Below are 21,655 nucleotides of genomic sequence, written 5' to 3'. Positions count from 1 at the left end.
AGGGATCGAAGACGTTGGACCGGATTTTTCTGACGGCGGCTGACATGGAGGGCAGACTTCGCACATCCACACGGCAAGAAGGCATTTAACGTATTTATGAGTCCAATTGTCAGCAATTTTATTCACTGGATCCAATTGAACGAATAGCACACGCGGACCACGGGGCTTCAGAGCCTCGCCTGGTTAAAGGAGGTGACTGGGAGGTGGGAGCTGAGTATTGGCTTCACTGGGAAACTATCGGGTGAGGCAGCAAAACTTGGCAGCAAGGGTGGAGGGGGAAAGGGCATCGGGAAACACTGTCAGGAGTGGGGGCCAATGTGCCAGCTCTGCAGGGGAAACAACACCAGAGTGCCATTGGGGCAGTGCCACCTCTTTGAGGATGACAAGTGAGGTAAATGTGGCTGGGTGTTGTTTACTGTGAAGGCCTTGCACTCAGGCAGGGGCAACCTGTCATGGGCCTCATTCGAGGCTCTCATTGGATTCGAGGCTCCCATTGAGGAGGAGGAGGAGTAGAGAGGAAGGGAGGGAGGCGCAGGCACCAGCAGGGGCACCACAGCAGCTTGAGGGCCCACAGGAAGGCCAGCCTCGAACAGGAGGCTGGAGAAGGAGGCAGAGGAACACGTCAGCCGAGGTTCAACTACCTGCAGATGTCCGAGTGACAGTGTCTCTGCAGACTGCACCTCTCCACGGAGGTCGTCACTGATCTCTCTGCCATGATGCAGCTGTGCCCCATGCGACTTGGTGGGCACCTGATGCCAGTGTCACTGAAGGTCACCGTGCCACTGAACTTCTGCACCACCAGATCTTTGCGAGGATCCACTGGAGATATGTGTGGAATCTCACAGTCTGTGGTGAATCAGTGCATCAAGGAGGTCACCAATGTCCTGTTCAGGAGGGCCGGTGACTATGTGCACATTGATCCAAACAGTCAAGCTGAGAGAGCTATAGGATTCGGGGCCATCGCTGTATTCCACCAGGTGGAGGGTGTCATTGACGGCACCCATGTGACCATCAAGGCTCCTGCAGACCAGCCAGCAGCCTTCAACAGGAAGGGCTTCCACTTGCTCAGTGTGCAATTGGTCTGCGACCACTGCAAATGGATCCCATAGGTGTGTGCACAAATCCCGGGAAGCAGCCACAACGCCTGCATACCAAGGCACTCCCAGGTGCCAGAATCTTTCCGCGGCCCCAACCGCTTTCAGAGATGGATCCTTGGAGACAAGGGCTACCCACTGAGGACATGACTACTGACGTCTGTGAGGAACCCACGCACGGATGCAGAGGAGAGGTACAACACCTGCTGCGGGTCAACCCGAGCGACCATCAAGGAGGCCATTGGTCTCCTGAAGATGAGATTCAGGTGCCTAGATCGATCCAGTGGAGCCCTTCAGTATGTCCCGGCGAGGGTCTCGCATATCGTGGTGGTTTGCTGTGCACAGCACAATCTGGCATTACAGAGGGGTGAGGTGTTGACTAGTGAGGATATCGTGGAGTGTGATGTCTCCTCTGATGATGAGGATGTGGAGGAGGATGCGGCCCAAGCAGTGCCAGATGAAGAACCTCAGGCACAGCAGGAAAGGGGCCATGAGATACACACAAGGGAGACATGAGGCACCCTTATACATTCAAGTTTCCTTTGAGCCTTACCACCTTCTGGAACCACAGCAATAAAGTCTCAGCTTTAAGCAGCCCTGTTGTCGCCTCTTTCCTTCTGCACTGCAGCGTCCAGGTACACATCGCACAGTGACAAGGCCGAAGCTTTGTGAACTCAGGGCTTGGTCCCTCACTTCCAGCCCCTTGGGAGGAAGGGTTTAAATGAAGTCCCAAAGGACATCAACAATAGGAAGGAGACATAGTGAGAGAACATCATTTCTTTATTCCGTGTGACACCAAACACAACCCTATCCATCTTGAATGCACATTCACCGTGAACCCTAAGTGAATCCAGGTGCTCTTCTGAAATCTTTTCCGCATGCTCCTACCTGGTGCTCCCCCTGCTCTGTCAGCTGAGGTGGAGACAGGCTGCTGACCTTGCTGCCCCATGGCTTGGGATGACATTGGTGGCCGTCCTCTTGCTGCCTGAGGCCTGGAGGGCCCCGGCACACTGAGAGCCTCCTGCACAGGTACAGGGACACCCCTCTGTCATTGAGGGTGATGGAGGCAGGCACTGGTATCACTTGTGTCACTGGCAGAGGGGCTTTGGAGCTACTGTCCACACCAGGAGCACCCTGAGAGGAGACCCCAGATGCAGCAGCCAGCTTCTCCTCCCCCTTATAAGACACACTTGTAACTCGCTGCTGACCTGAGAGGGACGTGGACCTGGTGAAGAGTTCAGGTGCCTCGTCCCCCCTCTCGCCTTGTCACCGCTGGATGGAGCTCATGGACAAAGCGATGGAGTGCAAGTCTGCGCACATCTCCGGCAGCCACTGATTGGTCGGCTGGATCTGGCTCTCCATCAGAGTCACCAATCTCTCTAGGAAGGAAGCCAGACAAACCCCCATCAGAGACAGTGCAGCATGCAAGGCCTGGATGGACTCCTCCATCATCCGAACTTGGGTACACATAACCTCCGGCAACTCTGCCAGATGTTGCCTGACCTCTTGCTGCAGCTGCAGCATTTCCCGTGTGGCTGCTGACACCAGAGGCACGTCAACAGCCTGGGACTCAGCATGGGCCTGTCCTCCAACTGCCAGTGGCCTCGGCTGTCACAGCCTCCGCCTGACTGTGACGTGCTCACCAGCTTGTGAGCCCAAATCTAACAGCGTGTGGATACCCACCGCGTGAGGGTTTCTGTGCTGGTGGAGGGTGCAGGGGAATGATGTGATGGTGCACCCTCTGAGGCTCCCACCTCCTCCTCAGAGGTGTCTGGCTGTCCCCCAGTCTTTCCAGCTCTTCGCTATTATCGTTCATCCCAGCCTGCATGTGAAAACAGGGACATTGAAGTGTTAGGGTCGTCACATCGTGACATTACAACCACCCCTACTGTGCAGCTCCATTGATGCAGTGGTGAACAGAGGAGCAGTGTGGCTCCTTTGCAGCGGATGCTCCCTTGTGCCCCAGGAGATGTTCACTCACTTTCTTAGGTAGGTGTCCCTGTCTCTCCATCAGCTATGGAGCAGCTGCTTTGCTGCCCGGCCTGTTCCATGGCCTCCTCCTCCATCGGGATGAGGACATGGAGATAAGGCATCCACTGCCAGTCTTGACACGCTCTTTCCGATTGTGGGCTGTCTTCTCCTGCAGCCACTATGATCAACAAAGTTAGTCTCCCAGCGGGGACAAGCCCAACATCTCTGATGGTGATAGTCCAGCAGTCCATGATGTGGACACACATATTCCTCCTGCATGTGGCCTCTCTCGAGGGACTGTGTGAGTTTATACAATGACTGACGTGCACCTCCCACCGAGATGCAGCCAAGCCTCATGCAGCATATCCTGCTGCCCTTCCCCAATACACATGACTGGGTGGTCACTCCCTTTCCATCAAACACTCCCTCTCACTCTGCCATGCGCAATGTCCAAAGGGTCCAAAGTGTTTTGAGTTTGCGCCTGAGCAGCCCGGATCCGGTCATTGACCCACTTCGTGCACTGGATCCATGTCTTGGGGGTGACCCCACGGCTGCTGACTTCACCTACTATCTCAAAGCAGCTTTGCTTGGTCAGGTGGACAGGTCTCCACCTCCCATCCCTGGGGAAGAGGATCTTCCTCCTATCTGTTGTCACCTGGAGGCGAACCTGCAGGAAGGCATCGCCAAACCATTGGACCATGGTCACTGCAGGCTCGCATTCAGCTCCTTACCTATCAGGCAGCAGAGACAGCAGAACGGATCCTGGGGCATCAGTGATAGCAGAACGGGTCCTGGGGCATCAGTGACAGCAGATCGGGTCCTGGGCAGCAGAGGCAGCAGAACAGGTCCTGGGGCAGCAGATGCAGCAGAACAGGTCCTGGGGCAGCAGATGCAGCAGAACTGGTCCTGGGGCAGCAGAGGCAGCAGAACAGGTCCTGGGGCAGCAGATGCAGCAGAACAGGTTCTGGGGCAGCAGAGGCAGCAGAACAGGTCCTGGGGCAGCAGATGCAGCAGAACGGGTCCTGGGTCAGCAGAACGGGTCCTGGGGCAGCAGAGGCAACAGAACAGGTTCTGGGGCAGCAGAGGCAGCAGAACGGGTCCTGGGGCAGCAGAGGCAGCAGAACGGGTCCTGGGGCAGCAGAGGCAGCAGAACGGGTCCTGGGGCAGCAGAACGGGTCCTGGAGCAGCAGAGGCAGCAGAACGGGTCCTGGGGCAGCAGAACGGGTCCTGGGGCATCAGAGGCAGCAGAACGGGTCTTGGGGCAGCAGAACGGGTCCTGGGGCAGCAGATGCAGCAGAACGGGTCCTGGAGCAGCAGAGGCTGCAGAACGGGTCCTGGGGCATCAGAGGCAGCAGAACGGGTCTTGGGGCAGCAGAGGCAACAGAACGGGTCCTGCGGCATCAGAGGCAGCAGAACGGGTCTTGGGGCAGCAGAACGGGTCCTGGGGCAACAGAGGCAGCAGAACGGGTCTTGGGGCAACAGAACGGGTCCTGGGACAGCGGAGGCAGCAGAACGGATCCTGGGACAGCAGAGGCAGCAGAACGGGTCCTGGGGCAGTAGAGGGCTCTCAGGAAGACACTCCTTTAAACCAGGCAGCAGTGAATGCAGGTCTGGCAGCCCTTTAAATATGGTGCCAGCACCTGCCGTTGTGTCAGATGTCGGTGCCATCGGTGCCTCGTTCCCTACCTCTGGTCCTTGTTTACATGGGCCCCACGCCTCCCCTTCATTACTTGGTCGGCTGCTCCGTGATCGGGGTCGGCCGGCCACATTTCACTCGTGTGGTGACGGCACCCGCTTCCGGTGCCTCTGCCGAGAGCCGGACCGTTAGTTTAAAATTCAGCCCATGGGGTCAAGAGTGGAAAATCTCCCCTCTGATTCTCTCTACTTAAACTGATGGAGACACCAAATTTGAACTGATGAAACCAGGGATTGTATCCTGGTTCTTCAATCTAGTGTTCTCCCAACTGAGCTATTCCATCCTCACTGTGAACTCATCTTCATTGGAGACAAATATCACTCCAGGTGGAATTTCCCCACCCGTTCATTCCTCACTTCAGGGGAATGGGACCCGACCAGATCGCGGAACTCAGATTATGTTAATGTTCTGCTCTTGATATCTTAATATTATCTTGCGTTTGAGCCACTTTTAATCAGGTTCACGGACAAATTCTTCCATCATCCCTTCTCCCACATTCTCTCTCTCTCATTCATTCTTTATTCCTCACAGTCCAGAAAGGGTAAGGAATCAGAGCTCACCCCCAAACCCTCTGCACACAGACCTCTGTCTGTTACCCTGTTTGATCCAAGATCCAAGAGACCAGTCAATAAATTACACTCTTTATAAACACAGAAAGCTGCCTCAGAGTGTTGGACAGAGATAAATACACTGAAGTCTTTTGAAAAAAGTTCATCTTACGGGTTGTTACTGAGCCCACAGAGCAGGACGGGCCCAGGCTCCAGCCCCAGCCTGTGCTGTGTTAGCTGATGCCACCTTGTGTGATACTGAGCCACACGGAGCAGGAAAGGGCCTGGTTGTATTCATGGCCTGTGTTGAGTTAACTGATCCCACTCAGTGTGGTCGGAGCCACACAGAACAGAATGGGCCCAGGCTCCTTCCTCAGCCTGAGGGATGATAGTTCTTCTCACGTGTTGTTGTACAGAGCCCCACACAGAACAGGGAAATCTCAGGCTCCATCCCCGGCCTGTGGTATTTTACCTCATCGCACCTGGTATGGTACGGAGTCCCCAGAGCAGGAAAGGTCCAGCTTCCATCTCCGGCCTGTGCTGAATTAGCTGATCTGACCTGGTTGGCACTGAACCGCAATCAGGGAAGGATGGGCCGAGGCTCCATAGCCTGTGGTGTGTTAGTTATTCTCATTTGGTGAGGTACTGAGCACCATATAGAGAAGGATGGGCCTGTGCTCAGTGAGCTGATCTCACCTTGTGTGGTCCTGAGACCCACACACAAAGCAGGACAGGTCTAGGCCTCATCCCCGGCCTGTGTTCAATTAGCAGACCTCAGCCAAAAGATTTTGATAAGGTTCCACACAAGAGGCTTCTCTATAAGATTAAAGTCCCTGGTATCAGTGGTAATATATTGATCTGGATTGGGAACTGACTGGCAGACGTAGGCAGAAAGTAGTTACAGATGGATCTGGATCTGTTTGGAGACCAGTTACCAGTGGTGTCCCATAGGGATCGGTGTTGGGTCAATGATCTGGATGTAGGTGTAGGGGGCACCATCTGTAAATTTACAGATGATTTGAAGATCTGTGCGAGTGTTTAGACTGTCGATGATGCTCGACTGTTTCAGGCTGATCTTAATGTGTTGGGAGATTGGGTTTATGACTGGTAAATGATGTTTAATTTGGGTAAGTGCAGTATTATTCCTGTGGACAGGGCGAATGCTCAACATTCATACACCCTTTAGGGAAAAACATTAAAGTAGGTGGAAAAAATAAAATAATTTTGAGCAGAGATCTGGATGTTCGAGTGCACAGATCTCCAAAGGTACAGCAGCAATGCTGTGAAGTGATAGTTGGAGAAAATAGAGGGTTGGGCTGCATTCAGAGGACAATTGAGTATAAAATGAGGCATATTCTTTCATGGGATGTGAGCGACACTGGCAAGTCCAGAATTTGTTACCCATCCCTAATTGTCCTTGATAAGGTGGCGGTGAGCTCCCTTCTCGAATTGCTGCACTCCATGTGGTGTAGGTACACCCAGAGGGCTGTTAGGAAGGGAGATCCAGGATTTTGACCCAGCATCAGTGAATGAACAGCGATATATTTGCAGATCAGATGGTGTGTGACTTGGAGGGGAGCTTGCACATGGTGGTGTTTCCATGCATCTGCAGCCCTTGTCCTTCAAGGTGGTGGAGGTCTTCGGTTTGGAAGGTGCTGTCTGCGGAGCCTTGGTGAGTTGCAGCAGTGCATCTGGTAGATGGAACACACTACTGCCACTGTGCGTCAGTGGTGAAGGGAGTGAATGTTTAAGGTGGTGAATGGGGTGACAATCAAGGTGGCTGCTTTGTCCTGAACAGTGTCGAGTTTCTAGAGTATTGTTGGTGCTGCACTCATCCTGGTTTGTGCCTCGCAGACGGTTGACAAGTTTTGGAGAGTCAAAAATCACAAAATTATTACAGTGCAGAAGGAGGCCATTCGGCCAATCATGTCTGCATAGAATCATAGAACATAGAAAGTTTACAGCACAGGCAGGCCAAAAAACGAGCCACCCTGCTGAATCCCATTGTCCAGCATTTGGACCGTAGCCCTGCAGGTTCAGGTACTTGAGGTGCACATCCAGACACCTTTTAAATGAGTTGAGGGTTTCTGCCTCAGCTACCCTTACAGGCAGTGAGTTCCAGACTCCCACAGCCCTCTGGGTGAAAAAACCTTTCCTCATCTCCCCTCTAATTGTTCAACACATCACTTTAAATCTATGCCCCCTAGTCACTGACCTCCCTACTAAGGTAAATAGACCCTTCCCATCCATTCTATCCAGACCCCTCACAATTTTGTACATTTCAATCAAATCTACCCTCAGCCTCTTCTATTCCAAGGAGAACAACCCCAGTCTATCCAATCTTTCCTCATAGCTGCATTTTTCCAGTCCTGGTAACATCCTCGTAAATCTCCTCTGTAACCTCTCTAGTGCAATTACATCCTTTCTGGAATGAGGTGACCAGAACTGCACACAGAACTCAAGTTGTGGCCTAACTAATGATTTATACAGTTCCAGCATAACCTCCCTGCTCTTATATTCTATACATCGGCTAATAAAGGAAAGGATTCCATAAGCCTTCTTAACCAACTTATCAACCTGTCCTGCTACTTTCAGAGATTTGTGGACATTCACTTCAAGGTCCCTCACTTCCTCTACACCTCTCAGCATTCACCCATTAATGGTGTATTCCTTTGCTGTGGTTGACCTCACCAAAGGCATCACCTCACACTTCTCCAAGTTGAATTCCATTTGCCACTTTTCTGCCCACCTGACCAGTCCATTTCTCCAGCTCTCCTAATGAGCATTTCACCACGTGCCTTGAGCTGAGTTACTCATCACAGAATTCCCACTATCTGATTTACCCTTGTTGCCAGAGTATGTGTATGAATGGTCCAGTTAAGCTTTTGTCAATGGTAACCCCCAGGATGTTGATGGTGGGGGGATTCAGCGATGGTAATGCTGTTGATCGTCAAAGGGAGATGATTACATTCTCTCTTGTTGGAGATGGTCATTGCCTGGTACTTATGTGGTGTGAATGTTACTTGCCACTTAGCAGCCCAAGCCTGAATGTTGTCCAGGTCTTGCTGCTTCTGGACACGGACTCCTTCAGTATCTGAGATGTCCCGAATTTGTCCTTTTATGAAACATTGGTCAGGACTCACTTGGAAGATTGTATCCAGTCTTGGTCTCCTCACATGATGGGTGATATTGAGGCTTTGGAAAGGGTACAGAGGAGAGACATTCGACGAATTCCCAGTATAAGACATCTTGGTTATCAAGTTAGACTAAAAGAGTTGGGACCCTACACCTTAGAGAAACCTAGACTGAGGGGTGATCCGATTGAGGTTCATAAATAATGAAGTGTCCAATTCAGCATGGGAGAGGAGTCATAACTTGATGTTGTGAAAGGCCAGATGGCACCCGGATCACATTAAATTTCATTTTCAGTGATTGGTTAATGTGCCAGGATGGCCGATTGGTTAAGGCGTTGGACTTAAGATCCAATAAACAGGTGTCTGCGTGGGTTCAAACCTCACTCCTGGTATCTGCGCTTGTAAAATGTTACTTATTCTGTCCCTGACTTTTGCATCGCACCATCATCTCTTCTGTCATTTAATCACTCTTGCCTTCCAACTGATCACAGCTTCCTATTATTTGATCTGCCCCAGCACCGTTCCTTGGCTCTGCGCTTGCTTATAAACTGGTAAATCTTTAACTTAATCTCCTCTGTACCCTGACAATGACCTTCTCATCCTTCCTGGATTGTGGTTCCTCACAGGATCCGCTGCCTCTCCGACTCCCCTCCATGTAACTGAAGGCCCTGAGCCTTGGTCTCGCTTTATACGCTAGCTGGTAGTTGATTCCTTGCAGGTCTGCCACCGCTCAGGAGAAGCTCAAGACCCAGATCAAGCAAAGTATCAAGAGGAAAGTGGACAAAGGCTCCCTGGTGCAGAGCAAGGGACAGGGAGCCTCCGGCTCCTTCAAAATCAGCAAGAAGGAAATCCCAGGGAAAAGTGGGAAAGAAGGTGAAGAAACCAGCAGACAAGAAATCTTCAGTGAACAAACCAGCAGACAAGAAATCTTTAGTGAATAAAGCAGCAGACAAGAAAGTGACAACAAAGAAAGTAACAGCCAAGAAAACGAGCAGCAAGGCGGCGGCAAAGCCAAATAAGGCGGTGAAGAAAGCAACGCTTCAGAAAAAGTCTCCTGCGAAGAAGGTCAAAAAAGGCAAGAGTGCGGCGGACGGAAAGGCGCTGAAGAAAGTGCAGACATGGAAGAGCAAGGTCAAGCCGAAAGCAGCGAAGGATCAGAAAGCAGGGTCTGGAAAGAAGTGAAAGAGCGCGGGAAACTTGTCAACATCTGAACACAAAGGCTCTTCTCAGAGCCACCCACATCTCTCAGGAAAGAGCTGATCCCCTGATCAAATGATCCCTGTCCAGGGCCCGCCTGCAGATTCCACATGGAAATGATTTGGAGTACACCCAGGATCCCTGGTGACTCCCCTCCACCCAGCCCTTTCCCCACTCTCTGCAATAAAACAGAAGGATGTCCGGCCCTCACTCTAACTGGAGATGTGTTCGGTGTAGTCTCAGTTCACAAATTCAGGGGGAGAGTTTGTAAGACAGTAACACTGGCGGAGAAACCCCACCTCACAACTCAAACCCCAACACATGAGTTTCTCCAATTCAGCTGGAGTCGGTTGACAACAGGAGCTGGGATAGGCTGTGATCGGGAATGTTAGGAATGGATTTGTTCAGGGAGGAATGTACCTGGAATCTCCGAATATAATAGTTCCTTATTTCCCCAGATGACACATTCTGCAGTGAGAGTGAAAAGTCTCTTCACTGCTTCACATTTACTAATTGTTTGGTTCTAGATGAATAATGAGTCAGAGAGTAATGACAGGATCTGAAGCTTCTCTCACACCAGCCCTTGAATGACTCAGTGTGAAGTGTCCAATGTGTGAAGCTGCTGCCAGGGTTTGTCAATCTGAACAGTTTCAGCTCAGTTACTGGGGGCCTGGAATCCCCGCAGTTTGACTCTGTCTCTGATTGGTCACCCGCTTCTCAATCCAATTCTTAACCAAAAGGAGAATCACATATAAGTAAATAGAAGTTCTCATTGGCTTAGATTTTCCAATTGGAAAAAGCCCGGCATTTCCAGAGCAGGAAGGAATTGAAGTGATGGAAAATTTCAATTTTCAGGCAACAATTTTAAAACCTCTCATTTTATGTTCTGTTTTACTGTATTTACCATCATAAAATCCTGACGCGATTTTAGGAATCGTTTTCATTTGTCAATCTGTTAACTGTAAGCGGTGGGAGGAAGGTCCGGTGCAGCAATTTAAAACGGGACAAATATCAGCTTCCTCTCTGTAAAAGGAACACATTAGCGACTAACCGCTTCTCACAGGCTTCTCGGGGACTGACAGAAAAGAGCGGTTTCTGATCTTTTCTCCTGAAAGAGGTGGATAATGCTGCAGGGAGCAATGAACTGCCCTTCACTTTCTGGCTGCTAATACACCCCTGACTTTAAACAGTTCAAACAGCGACTGATGCTTCTGCATAAAATGAGCAGATTCACCGGAATGATCCCGGTCCATCATGGCCAAAGACATGCAGCTGCCCCGCCGCATCCGCGGGGAACGCACCGGAAACCCAGCTTCAGTAACAAGTGTAACAAGGGCTCTTTTCAGAGCCACCAAATCAGCAAAGGAAAGAGCTGCCATCTCTGTTCATCATCAAACCCATTAGATTGGAGGGGCGGTCACATGGTTTCTGTTTTGTCACATCACTTTCCCGAAAGGCCTGTCGGACTGAGAGCTGATCTGGAATTCAGAAAGCAGCATTACCGGAGACTCATTGCTGCTCAGCACAATCTCAACCCCGCTCCTGGGATCCGTTAGCTGGCATTTGGGGAAAAGAAATGGATCCCAGTTTTATTTGGAAGGTATTAATGGAGCCGGGTCCGTTCACATGATGGTTATTTACAAACATTACCCAATGAGTTCACTAATATTTGAATCCATTGGAGATCAGTACACAGGATATGTAAGGCAGCTCGGTCACTCTGACTCGAACCGCCAGTTCTCCGGGGCTGCAGACCCTGACACTGCGGGGAGAGAATCCCCGACTCTACCCCGCCGCCGGGGGGAACAGACAGCTCTGTGTCCGGAGAATAGGGAGGGCCGGGGGGAAGGCACATATTAAAGCGCTGCAGTGGACTCAGCTCCTGTGTGTGCACAACTCTCACTGATTCCGTCCTCTGGGAACAGTGCGGTCTAAACAGATCAGGTTAGGAGAGAAACACACAGCCCGAGAATGGCCTCTTCCTTCCTGCATTTACTCTGTTCTGGGAGCAGATTCTCAATGAGAAGCGGCGCTCAGATCACCAGAGAGAAAAAAACACACAATTCAAACTGTCCAAATGAAAAACAGAGAATTAACCCGCACACTTTCATTATTAAATTAATTCATCAGCTCCGAACCAGTTCCCGTTAATGTACCGGGATAATCTCGGGATTTATCAATTCGAAGGCAGCGAAATTTATTAAATTGTTGATTCTACACCCTGTAGTTCAGTTCTTCACTTAACTAGAGGGGGAGATGTGTGAGCAGAGAAACAGAGCGAAATCCAGAGAGGGAACTGAAAACACACCTGGACAGATGTGAAACAGGTCAATCCACTGTTGCAATAACTCCATCACTGACTCCCTCCTGACAGTAACCAGTCCTTTCACAGAGACTGTGGGTGGCTCTGAAAAGAGCCTTTGGTTTATTAGATGACATTTTGGCCGCTTTACTTTTTCTGGGAGCTCTGAGCGCTGGTTTTCTTGGGCAGCAGCACGGCCTGGATATTCGGCAGCACCCCGCCCTGAGCGATGATCACCCCTCCCAGCAGCTTGTTGAGCTCCTCGTCGTTGCGGACGGCCAGCTGCAGGTGTCTGGGTATGATCCAGGTCTTCTTGTTGTCCCGGGCCGCGTTCCCGGCCAGCTCGAGGATTTCAGCGGTCAGATACTCGAGCACAGCAGCCAGATAGACCGGGGCTCCGGCACAGTTAGCAGTATAGTTACCCTTTCTCAGGAGCCTGTGAACACGGCCCACCGGGAACTGCAGTCGAGCCCGGGAGGAGCGAGACTTGGCCTTGGCCCGAGCTTTCCCGTCGGTGTTTCCTCTTCCAGACATTTCCACAATCTCACAAATACTTTCACAAAGAATGAATAATTTCCTTAGCATTAATTGAACAGCACAGGCAGTCAGGATGGCCGAGCGGTTTAAGGTGCTGCGTTTAGGTGGCAGTCTCCACTGGAGGCGTGGGTTCCAATCCCACTTCTGACACGTTGTGTTTTGACTGCACTGGAGGCGTTTGGGAGCAGCGGTCAAAAGCAAAGAAAAAGCAGGAAAGAACATGGACGAACAAAATAACAAAGGACCCAAAGATGTTGCAACAAAACATTTGAGTCAGAGGCAACTAAGCAAACAGCAGGGCACATAAAAGATCAAAAATGCAACCTTTGTATCGGGGTGGAAGATGTTGCCGATATCCTTAATGAATACTTTACTGTCTTCTCAAATGAGAGGGTGATGCAGATATTGTTATTAAGGAGGAGGAGTGTGAAGTATTGGACGTGATAACTTAAGGAGAGAGGAAGTCTTAATGGGATGAGCATCCTTGAATGTGGATAAATCACCAGGACCAGATGAAATGTACCCCAGGCTGTTGAAAGAAGCCAGGGAAGAAATAGTGGAAGGTCTGACCATCATTTTCCAATCCCTCACTGGATACAGGTATGGTGCCAGAGGATTGGAGGTCTTGTAACGTTGCAATAAAAGCCAAATACGAGGCAGATCAAGCATGGCTGATCCTTTCGAGTAGAGAAACAGGGCTGAATTCCCTGAACCAGTGCTACAGCTTTCCGAATAGAAGGAGCCTAGACAAACCTGATGGGTTCCACTTAAACAAAAGAGCTGGAGGTGTTGACGGTCAGAACAGATAAAATGTGGAGGAGTGTTTGAAGCAGATGCTGTACTATGGAGTTATTTCAAGGAGGTGATTCTGAATGTGATGGATCAACGTGGACCCGTCCAAGGCAAAGGTTCTAAGCTTCCCTGTGGTCCAGCCTGGTTGAATGGAACTGAAGCAAACAAATCATCCAGAAGAGGAAAAGATATGTAAGGCCATGAAAGCACAGAATTCAGCTGGATGCAATACCAGATGGTATGGCAAGAGTGTAAAACAGCAACAGACTGGTGAATAAAACTTTCCCATTGAATGAGACAAGAGAAAAGAAGGGTAATAATAGTGTCAGGTGAGTTGTGACACTATTCACATTCCACCTTGATCTGAATAGGACTGTTGAAGGGAGTGATTGAGAAGAATAGAGGAGAAATGAAAAGAAAGGAGAAATAAACAAAAGGTCTTTTGATTTTAGAATGCTTGTTTTTGGAAATGACAGACTGTAAAGTGTGTGTGTCAGAAGATATGGAGCGAAGTTGGGTATGACAAGATCACAGGAAAGTTGTGCCCTGAGACAAGGTGTGTGTTGACAGGAAAGCTGCTTTCTTTTGCACAATATGTATTTTATTCATATAATTTGTGCAATTACATTGCAAAGCAGTTCAAATTTAATATTACATAAGGTACAATGCAGATCAGTTTCCTTCAATAATGTACATGATGTATCTCACTATCCCTGCCTGCACAGGTTATATTTACAGTATTTACATTACACATCAAACATTCTCTGGTGCAAACAGGTTCCAGCCCCTCACTGTACTATGGCCTACTCGGGCCTTAGACTGCAGCCTTTCCCCATTGAGTCTCCATGGTGGCTTCCCCAAGCTTTAATGCCGTCCCACAGCACATAGTCTTGGACGTTGCAATGTGCCAGTCTGCAATACTCGGTCATGGACAGATCTTTGCACTGGAATACCTGTCCCACGACCGGGCTCGTTCTCAATAGAGATCATTTCAAATGAACATTTCCTAAATCCGTGCTTTCTCTCTCGTAATAAAGAGAACAGGATGTCTAGCAGATTCAGTGTGAGACAATAACACTGCCGGGTAAAGGCCGCTTTCCAACTCCAATCTTAACACAGGAGATTCCCCAAACAGCTGCAGTAAGGTGCTGTAAACTGCTGGAAGCGGAAGTGTGTGGAAATGGTGATGTTCCTGAGTAGGTTTCTTGTTGTGGAATGGACTGTGTTTAGGTGGGAATATTACTGAGTGTTAATTGCATCGGGACCATATTTAAAAGCTCCGGCTTTCTGGAAAGCCTTGACTATGAAGGCCGAGTCTGGAAGGGTTTGTGTGGAGAGCTGGGTTTCGGTTCTACTGTTAATAAAGGGTTTGAAATTGGCAGCCCGGAGGAAACTGGAGGTGGAGCTGAAAGATGAGGGGCCGTTCTCTCTCTGTCTGTCACTCTGGGTGTCTCCTCCATCGAGCTCTCTGTTTAATCTTCACTCTTGTCTCCTCCCCTCCCTGCTCTCACTCTGCCTTTCTCAGCCAGGTCCGGGTGGCATGTATAAAAAGGGTCCTGACGGAATCAGTCTCTTTCATTGTGCACTGATTTGAGGCAAGAATCGACATGTCTGGCAGGAAACAAGAGTATGCTCCAGGCTGGCAGCATGTTAGAATCCATGAGGAAAGACATCATCACCCTCATCGACAAGCGGAAGGGGGAGAGGACAGAAATCAGAAATTGGTGGCCCAATTTCTGCTTAATGCTGACTACAAGATTCTGTCAAAAGTCATAGCCAGTCGATTCAAGTCTGCTCTGGAGTTGGTGATTCACCCCGTTCAGACCAATACTATACCAGGCAGGACAATCTCTGATATCTTTGAGCTTCTCAGGGATATGATCACCTATGTACGGGACAGGAGGGTGGACACCTGCCTCATCAGCCTGGACCAGGAGAAGGCTTTTGACAGGATATCGCACACTTACATGATGGATGTGCATTCCAAAATGGGGTTTGGGGAGGGAATCTGAAATTGGGTCAAACTACTCTACACAAACATCAGTAGTGCAGTCTCAATCAATGTGTGGGAATCAGAAAGTTTCCCGATCCAACCTGGAGTCAGACAGGGCTGTCCTCTCTCCCCGGTCTTGTTTGTTTGCAGTATTGAACCCTTTGCTGAGTCTATTGGGAAGAATGCGAGCATCAGAGGGGTGACAATCCCAGGCAGCGGAGGCACTCAGGTTAAAACCTCCCTGTACATGGATGACGTCGCTGTTTTATGCTCGGATCCACTGTCTGTGCGCAGACTGATGAGCATCTGCGACCAGCTCGAGCTGGCCTTGGGAGCCAATGTTAAACACGGCAAGAGCGAGGCCATGTTCTTTGGCAATTCGGCTGATCGATCCTTTGTCCCCTTCACCGTTAGGTCAGACTACCTGAAGATGCTGGGGATATGGTTTGGAAGGGCTGGGACGTGCACCAAAACCTGGAAGGAGCGAGTAGCCATGGTACAACATAAGCTGAGCATGTGGGAACAGCGATCTCTCTCCATTATGGGTAAGAACCTGGTCATCAGGTGCGAGGCGCTCACATTGCTGTCCGTGGCGCAGGTCTGGCGCACACCGCATTCCTGCGCTGTGGCGATCACCTGAGCCATTTTTCGCTTCATCTGGGGATCCAAAATGGTCCGAGTCCGGAGGTACACGATGTTCAAACCTCTAGATAAGGGCGGGAAAAGTGTACCCAACGTCGCCCTCATCCTTATGGCTACCTTTGTGTGCAGCTGCATCAAGCTGTGTGTAGATCCCCAGTTTGCAAACACCAAGTGTCACTTTGTGTTGAGGTTCTATCTGTCCCCGGTGTTGCAAAGGATGGGCCTGGTCATATTTCCGCGGAATGCTCCATCCAGTTGGACTTTGCCGTACTGCCTATCCTTCATGGAAAAGTTTCTGTGGAAAAACACCTTTGACCACCAATCCATCAGGCAGTGGTCTGCACGGAATATCCTCAAGGCCCTACGGGAAAAGGAGATGGTGGATCCTGTCGGATGGTCCCCTGAGCAGAAGTCCAAAGTCATTTAGCAGAATCCCTCATCAACAGAACTTTCAAACAAGCACCAAGATGTAGCCTGGCTGATGATGAGAATAGCCTTCCCCGTCAGATCCTTCCTGCACACCCGAAGTCTCACCCCATCCACACGCGGCCCTCGAGGTGGCCGTGGTGGAAAAGAGACGTTGCCCACCTCTTCCTGGAATGTGTCTTTGCAAAGCAGGTGTGGAAGAGATGCAGTGGTTTTTGTCGAGGTTCATCCCAAGCAGCCCTGTAGCACAGGAGTCTGTGCTCTGTGGGCTGTTCCCAGGGACGCACACCGAGATAAACATCAACTGTTGCTGGAGGACTATCAATTCATTGAAAGACGATCTTTGGTCTGCCCGAAACTTGCTGGTATTCCAGCGCAAAGAGTTGTCCATGACCGAATGTTGCAGACTGACACATTCCAAGGTCCAGGACTACGTGCTGAGGGACGCACTAAAACTTGGGGCAGTCGCAGCAAAGGCTCAATGTGGAAAGACCACTGTGTAAGGTCCCCCCACCAAGCTGAAATGAGGGGATGGATCCATGGGAACTGTAGCCAGAAAATATTTGTTTGCTGTTAAATGTACATGGCCTGAGAAATGAAATGGAAGGGTTGTGAGGCAACTCACTCCTGTATTGAAGGAAACTGATCTCCTTTGCACTCTTTGTATTGTTTGCCTTGGTGCTTTTTGGAACTGTTTTGTAATGTATTTTTTTTAACGGATTTTTATGAATAAAGTATATTTTGGAAATTAATAAAAGAAAGTCTGGCAGAGGTAAAGGAGGGAAAGAACTGGGCAAAGGCGGAACAAGGCGGCACCGTAAATTGCTTCCTGATAATCTCCAGGGCATCACCAAACCAGCAATCCGCCGCCTGGCTCACCGTGGCGGGGTCAAGCGGATCTCGGGTTTGATCGATGAGGAGACTCGCGGGGTGTTGAAGGTTTTCCTGGAGAATGTGATCAGGGATGCGGTCACATACACTGAACACGGCAAGCGCAAGACGGTCACTGCCATGGATGTGGTGTACGCTCTGAAACGGCAGGGCCGCACTCTCTACGAATTCAGCGGCTGAACAACTCGACCCTTTCGAGCAAACACAGCAAAGTCTCTTCTGAGAGCCACCCACCGCCTCACAGAGAGAGCAGTGACCTGGAAATGGGAGCTGGGATAGGCTGTTTGCAAGTGTTGGAATAAATCTGTGCTGTGTTCGAGATACAAAACTAGAATCCCCAAATTTGACATTTCAGTTGCAGCAAGGATGTGCAGTGGATTTGATTTTCTAAACGGGCTGTGTAAACAGTGCCTGAGGCTCCACACTTAGTTATTTCCCCAGTCCACACATTCCCTCAGTGAAAAGCCACATCACTCCTCCAGAATCACTCATTGTTTTCATAGAATTTCAAAATGATTTCGCTGCAATGAGGGAATCCGGGAGTTTTGCAGCAGCCGTTCAATCGGTCACTGGAACCAGACCCACTTTTTTAGAATTAGAATTAGAATTAGGATATTACAGCGCAGTACAGGCCCTTCGGCCCTCGATGTTGCGCCGATCATCTGACCTACACTATTCCATTTACATCCATATGTCTATCCAATGACAACTTAAATGCCCTGAAAGTTGGCGAGTCTACTACTGTTGCAGGCAGGGCGTTCCACGCCCCTACTACTCTCTGCGGAAAGAAACTACCTCTGACATCTGTCCTATATCTTTCACCCCTCAACTTAAAGCTATGTCCCCTCGTGTTTGCCATCCTCATCCGAGGAAAAAGACTCTCACTATCCACACTATCTAACCCTCTGATTATCTTGTATGTCTCTATTAAGTCACCTCTCCTCCTCGTTCTCTCCAACGAAAACAACCCCAAGTCCCTCAGCCTTTCCTCGTAAGACTTTCCGTCCATACCAGGCAACATCCTAGTAAATCTCCTCTGCACCCTTTCCAAAGCTATCCCTCCTATAATGCGGTGACCAGAACTGCACGCAATACTCAAGGTGCGGCCTCACCAGAGTTTTGTGCAGCTGCAGCATGACCTCGTGGCTCCGAAACTCGATCCCCCTACTAATAAAGGCTAACACACCATATGCCTTCTTCACAGCCCTATTAACCTGGGTAGCAACTTTCAGGGATTTATGTACCTGGATACCAAGATCTCTCTGCTCATCTACACTACCAAGAATCTTCCCATTAGCCCAATACTCTGCATTGCTGTTACTCCTTCCAAAGTGAATCACCTCACACTTCTCCGCATTAAACTCCATTTGCCATCTCTCAGCCCAGCTCTGCAGCCTATCTATGTCCCTCTGTACCCTACAACACCATTCGACACTATCCACAACTCCACCGACCTTCGTGTCATCCGCAAATTTACTAACCCACCATTCTACACCCTCATCCAGGTCGTTTATAAAAATGACAAACAGCAGTGGCCCAAAAACAGAACCTTGCGGAACACCACTAGTAACTAAACTCCAGGATGAACATTTGCCATCAACCACCACCCTCTGTCTTCTTTCAGCCAGCCAATTTCTGATCCAAAGCTCTAAAGCACCTTCAACCCCATACTTCCGTATTTTCTGCAATAGCCTACCGTGGGGAACCTTATCAAACGCCTTACTGAAATCCAAATACACCACATCCACGGCTTTACCCTCATCCACCTGTTTGGTCACCTTCTCGAAAAACTCAATAAGATTTGTGAGGCACGACCTACCTTTCACAAAACCGTGCTGACTATCGCAAATGAACTTATTCTTTTCAAGATGATTATAAATCCTGTCTCTTATAACCTTTTCCAACATTTTACCCACAACCGAAGTAAGGCTCACAGGTCTATAATTACCAGGGCTGTCTCTACTCCCCTTCTTGAACAAGGGGACAACATTTGCTATCCTCCAGTCCTCCGGCACTACTCCTGTCGACAATGACGACATAAAGATCAACAACAACGGCTCTGCAATCTCCTCCCTGGCTTCCCAGAGAATCCTAGGATAAATCCCATCTGGCCCAGGGGACTTATCTATTTTCACTCTTTCCAAAATTGCTAACACCTCCTCCTTGTGAATCTCAATCCCATCTCGCCTAGTAGGCTGTATCTCAGTAATCTCCTCGGCAACATTTTCTTTTTCTACTGTAAATACTGGCGAAAAATATTCATTTAACGCTTCCCCTATCTCCTCTAATTCCGCACACAACTTCCCACTACTATCCTTGATTGGCCCTGTTCTAACTCTTATCATTCGTTTATTCCTGATATACCTATAGAAAGCCTTAGGGTTTTCTTTGATCCTATCCGCCAATGACTTCTCGTGTCCTCTCCTTGCTCTTCTTAGCCCTCCCTTTAGATCCTTCCTGGCTAGCTTGTAACTCTCAAGCGCCCTAACTGAGCCTTCACGTCTCATCCTAACATAAGCCGCCCTCGTCCTCTTGACAAGCGCTTCAACTTCTTGAGTAAACCACGGCTCCCTCGCTCGACAACTTCCTCCCTGCCTGACAGGTACATACTTATCAAGGACACGCATTAGCTGCTCCTTGAATAAGCTCCACATTTCGTTTGTGCCCATCCCCTGCAGTTTCCTTCCCCATCCTACACATCCTAAATCTTGCCTAATCGCGTCATAATTTCCTTTCCCCCAGCTATAATTCTTGCCCTGCGGTATTTACCTGTCCCTGCCCATCGCTAAGGTAAACCTAACCGAATTGTGATCACTATCGCCAAAGTGCTCACCTACATCTAAATCGAACACCTGGCCGGGTTCATCACCCAGTACCAAATCCAATGTGGCAACGCCCCTGGTTGGCCTGTCCACATACAGTGTCAGAAAACCCTCCTGCACACACTGGACAAAAACAGACCCATCTAAGGTACTCGAACTATAGTATTTCCAGTCAATATTTGGAAAGTTAAAGTCCCCCATAACCACTACCCTGTTACTCTCGCTCCTGTCGAGAATCATCTTCGCTATCCTTTCCTCTACATCTCTGGAACTATTCGGAGGTCTATAGAAATCTCCCAACAGGGTGACCTCTCCTCTCCTGTTTCTAACCTCGGCCCATACTGCCTCAGTAGACGAGTCCTCAAACGTCCTTTCTGCCGCTGTAATACTTTCCTTGATTAACAATGCCACACCCCCCCGCCCCCTCTTTTACCCTCTTCTCTGTTCTTACTGAAACATCTGAATCCCGGAACCTGCAACATCCATTCCTGCCCCTGCTCTACCCATGTCTCTGAAATGGCCACAACATCAGGATCCCAGGTACCAACCCATGCTGCAAGCTCACCCACCTTATTCCGGATGCTCCTGGAGTTGAAGTAGACACACTTTAAACCAAGTTCTTGCTTGCCAGTGCCCTCTTGCGTCCCTGTAACCTTATCCCCTACCTCACTACTCTCAACATCCTGTACACTGCAACTACAATTTCGGTTCCCATTCCCCTGCTGATTTAGTTTAATCCCCCCCGAAGAGCACTAACAAATCTCCCCCCCCAGGATATTGGTACCCCTCTGGTTCAGGTGAAGACCATCCTGTTTGTAGAGGTCCCACCGACCCCAGAAAGAGCCCCAATTATCCAGGAAACCAAAACCCTCCCTCCTACAACATCCCTGCAGCCACGTGTTCAACTCCTCTCTCTCCCGATTCCTCTCTTCGCTAGCACGTGGCACAGGCAACAACCCAGAGATAACAACTCTGGTTGTTCTCGCTCTAAGCTTCCACCCTAGCTCCCTGAATTTCTGCCTTAAATCCCCATCTCTCTTCCTACCTATGTTGTTGGTGCCTATGTGGACCACGACTTGGGGGTGCTCCCCCTCGCCCTTAAGGATCCCAAAAACACGATCGGAGACATCACGTACCCTGGCACCTGGGAGGCAACACACCAACCGTGAGTCTCTCTCGTTCCCACAGAACCTCCTATCTGTTCCCCTAACTATGGAGTCCCCAATGACTAATGCTCTGCTCCTCTTCCCTTTTCCCTTCTGAGCAACAGGGACAGACTCTGTGCCAGAGACCTGCACCCCATTGCTTACCCCTGGTAAGTCGTCCCCCCCCCAACAGTATCCAAAACGGTATACCTGTTGTTGAGGGAAACGGCCACAGGGGATCCCTGCACTGCCTGCTGGTTCCCTTTCCTTCCCCTGACGGTAACCCATCTACCTACTTCTTTTACCTGAGGTGTGACTGCCTCCCTATAACTCCTGTCAATAATCCCCTCCGCCTCCCGAATGATCCGAAGTTCATCCAGCTCCAGCTCCAGTTCCCTAACGCGGTCTGCGAGGAGCTGGAGTTGGGTGCACTTCCCGCAGATGCAGTCAGCAGGGACACTCTTG

The 21,655-nt window shown here is 49.8% G+C and overlaps 2 protein-coding genes and 2 non-coding genes across 4 annotated transcripts; 3 read left to right on the top strand and 1 right to left on the bottom strand.

Annotated features, from left to right (window-relative positions):
• The first annotated feature begins 8,752 nt into the window (after window positions 1-8,752).
• trnal-uaa (transfer RNA leucine (anticodon UAA)) lies at window positions 8,753-8,835 on the top strand. The gene has a single exon. It is a non-coding gene; the product is annotated as a tRNA-Leu (tRNA).
• Window positions 8,836-12,122: 3,287 nt separating this feature from the next.
• Window positions 12,123-12,476, bottom strand: LOC137363331 (histone H2A-like; the record flags this gene model as incomplete). Its single annotated transcript, XM_068027202.1, has 1 exon — window positions 12,123-12,476. A coding segment is annotated over exon 1 (354 nt), but the record flags the coding sequence as incomplete, so codon positions are not given.
• A 70-nt stretch (window positions 12,477-12,546) lies between these two features.
• On the top strand, window positions 12,547-12,629 carry trnal-uag (transfer RNA leucine (anticodon UAG)). The gene has a single exon. It is a non-coding gene; the product is annotated as a tRNA-Leu (tRNA).
• A 4,184-nt stretch (window positions 12,630-16,813) lies between these two features.
• On the top strand, window positions 16,814-17,403 carry LOC137363325 (histone H4-like). The gene is made up of 2 exons (XM_068027199.1): window positions 16,814-16,831; window positions 17,068-17,403. Exons 1-2 carry the CDS (start codon window positions 16,814-16,816, stop codon window positions 17,401-17,403), a joined length of 354 nt encoding a protein of 117 aa, XP_067883300.1.
• The last annotated feature ends 4,252 nt before the right edge of the window (window positions 17,404-21,655 follow it).

The sequence above is a fragment of the Heterodontus francisci genome, unplaced genomic scaffold (assembly GCF_036365525.1).
Source record: "Heterodontus francisci isolate sHetFra1 unplaced genomic scaffold, sHetFra1.hap1 HAP1_SCAFFOLD_210, whole genome shotgun sequence".
NCBI lineage: Eukaryota > Metazoa > Chordata > Chondrichthyes > Heterodontiformes > Heterodontidae > Heterodontus > Heterodontus francisci.
Note: the sequence above shows the minus strand (reverse complement) of the source record. Positions and strands in the feature narration are given on the sequence as shown.